We start from the raw sequence: 3,240 nt of genomic DNA on the forward strand, positions 1-3,240 counted from the left end.
TACCCTTAATGAGAAGCTTTTATAACCACACAAATACTTTGAACCCCCTTTTGTCTTGTTCAGGACCACAAATTCAAAAAGTCTTCTTTTTTCTTAAATTCTGTGCTTAGTCAAACAAGTTCACATAAATTGGAACGGAGGGAGTAAATATTTAGAATATTTTCTTTTTTATAAATAAATATCCAGTTCGATACTACAATATAGGTAGACAAATCAAATAAATTTTTTTAAAACCCTTTTCATGTAAAAGCATTGCTCAACATATATTTCTTTTAAAAAGATAAAGTGATGGATTAGTTATGAAAGTATTTTTGTAAACAAATAATTCTTTTATAAATTGTGCAATGCTTTAATACATCAAACCAAACAACGGATAAGAAATATGTGAGCATAACTAATACCAATATAACTAATGTAAACATAACTAATACCAATATTACTAATAAATCCTATTTAATATTATTCTTATAAACACTACCAAACGACCCTTTATATTAATAATATTAGTAGCATGGTCCTAGTAATTAATTTCTGCCATGACCTAGGTGTCCTTGTCCGGCGGAATCTAACTTTGTCTCAATTTCGGCAACATGTATAACTTTGTTTTTTCCTTCCATAGATTTTTAAACTAGTATTATGTTCTTATCCATAACGTATTATCATGTATATTCTATAATCGAGAAGATGGAGTACGCTGGTGGCATATTCTGCAAACAAAATGGCTGAAAAGGTTTGATAGCTGGTGAAAGAGAAGAGAGCAACCTCTTGTCCTTACTATCGAGGAACGTGATGGGATAGATAGAATTTTCGTATCGTTAACTAAAAGTTTTGAATTTGAGCTTTTAAAATAAAAACCTTTTTCATTGGGAGCGGTTTAATGGGCCATATGTCACACCAAGTTGTATTAGTCAGACAAGTGTATAGTGTATACAGTATACTAGATACCCGATGCTTATACCAAATAAAAAATAAAAAAATAAAAACGTTTCAAAATAAACGTTTTGGAGTTTTCCGTCTTTGAAAGAGTTGGCAGACTAAGTTTGAAAATTTAAAAATATATATATTCAACATTTAGTTCAAACAAACTAATTATGAGAAAATTGAAAATTTAAATTTGAAGACTCAAAAACTTCAAACGTATAAGCCACCTAAATAACGGTTGACATTTGTAGCTTTCATTATTTGAACCAAAAAAAAAAAAGCTTTCATAAGTTTCTACTCCATTTATGATGCGCTAATAATTAATACCCATCCGTTTCAATTTAGATGAGGTAGTTTGACTCGGTAGAAGTTTAAGAAATGTAAAGAAGACTTTTGAAAATTGTGTTCATAAAAGATTAAGGGTTAAAAGTTTTGTAAGACTATGACTTTTGTGTGATTATAAAAGCTTCTCATTTAAGATAAAATGAAGATTTTAAAGTTAAATTAATTTTAAATTTAGAAATGTGTTATTTATTTTGGAACAGACAGGACAAGTTAAAAAATATATACTTTAGTATATATAGTGGACAAGTAAAAGCGAACTTAAATGAAAATGTTAGGCGAATTACTATCATGATTGAACATTTGCAGCTTACCAAATTAACCCTTTGCGGGAAAAATCATGATTAAACCCCTATAATGGTTTGTTAACCAGCAAAACAAAAATTCTAAAAAAAGAAGCTGACCAATTTTGAATCGCCCAAATAATTTGAGTGCAGCTCTTGAATCTCAACTTATTTACAAAACCTTCTATTTACAAGATAAAATGAACACTATTCTAATCTCAAGCTTCACCCATCAACAAGTTCTAATCTAGTGGATATTAAAATGTGGGTCTGATTCCCATTATCTTTTTGTACTTCCCCTTCTCCGATCTCCCATTGGCGAAATCAGATTAATCCTAGGATTCTGCTTTCGAGACCTCAAAAATTCAATAACAATTCTATCTCGTCCTAGATCTACTCAAAACATGTCTTTTACCTAACTTCAATATCTCATGAGTGGTCAATCTTGCACATATAGTACATTTTTTTCTAATGACAGTAGCGTTTAGGATTGTGCACATTGACTATTTCATCCGCTCTTTCTTTCCCTGTACCAATTGCCTAATGGTGATTGTGTTCGACCAATTTGCACGCACCATTATTTCATCGGATACCTGCCACCTTTACCGTACTTTTACCCAGTGGAATAACAAGTTCTTTCAAAAAAAGAAAATGCCCCAGAATTTATCCTACTCAGATATTGCACTCAACCTCGCCGTGAACTTCGCTCTCCGCCCACCACCACTACTCCTCCCTCTTCTGCCCTCAGGCACCGTCGAACCACCGTCACCCGCCACCTTCTTCCCCAAATTCCCACCACCTCTCACTCCTGAAAATAAAACCACTTTATTACGACACCCACATTTCTCTTTACCACAAATACTATTCAATGCAGAACTAGCCTTCACTGCTAACTCAGCCATTTCTTCCGCCTTAAGCTTACGTTTCAGCCGGTTCAAAGGTAAAGCAAAATACAGTTGACCCAATTGAAGCTCTTCGTCAGATTTTATGGCTGAAACAATATCTCCAAAGTCCATTTCATCAGAGTTACAAATGAAGATATTTGGATCTTTTTGTAAGAGATATGACGCTTTAATAGGATAAGAGAATTCTTGTAATCTTCCGTCTTGTAGTATTAATTTTGCTGTAGCTACTGATGTAGATTCGCAAGAATTGCATATACCCATTTTGCTGTTGTGCTTTGGTGATCTGATTCAAGAAGAGAGGATTGATTTAGTTGCTTGTGTTAATAGAAAATGGATGAATGAACTAATGAACAATTTGAATGTATGAGAAAAATAAAGGGGGAGAGATGAAATAAGGGAGGTATAAGTAGGAGATGAGAATGCATTGAGTAATATACCAGGAAGCGACGTCAATTATGTATGTACAGCAACGAGACAAAATAAAAATCTTACAGTACAGTCTACTTAATAACAACTTCTTTCGGTCCTTTTTTATTTATCACTTCAACTAGTAAAAAATATTATTTTTTCCGTCTCAATTTATGTGAAAATAATCGAATTTCAATAGTCAAAATGAATTTATCTTTTAACGCCAGTTTTTCGTATGCTTTTTAAATATATTGAATTGTCAATTATTATGATTTATAGTATTTTTTTACGTATTTTTCAAATACGTTAATTTTATTTCAGAAAATCTAGAGATTCTATGTCTAAATCTACCATAAAAAATAAGAAGTTTGAATCTCAAT

At 32.0% G+C, this 3,240-nt stretch overlaps 1 protein-coding gene across 1 annotated transcript; it reads right to left on the reverse strand.

Annotated features, from left to right (window-relative positions):
- Nucleotides 1–1,593: 1,593 nt before the first annotated feature.
- On the reverse strand, nt 1,594–2,862 carry LOC104108707 (uncharacterized). Its single transcript, XM_009617805.4, has one exon. The coding sequence runs from the start codon at nt 2,711–2,713 to the stop codon at nt 2,216–2,218; it is 498 nt and encodes a 165-aa protein (XP_009616100.1). The 5' UTR covers nt 2,714–2,862; the 3' UTR covers nt 1,594–2,215.
- Nucleotides 2,863–3,240: the final 378 nt, after the last annotated feature.

The sequence above is a fragment of the Nicotiana tomentosiformis genome, chromosome 9 (assembly GCF_000390325.3).
Source record: "Nicotiana tomentosiformis chromosome 9, ASM39032v3, whole genome shotgun sequence".
In the NCBI taxonomy this organism is placed as follows: Eukaryota; Viridiplantae; Streptophyta; class Magnoliopsida; order Solanales; family Solanaceae; genus Nicotiana; species Nicotiana tomentosiformis.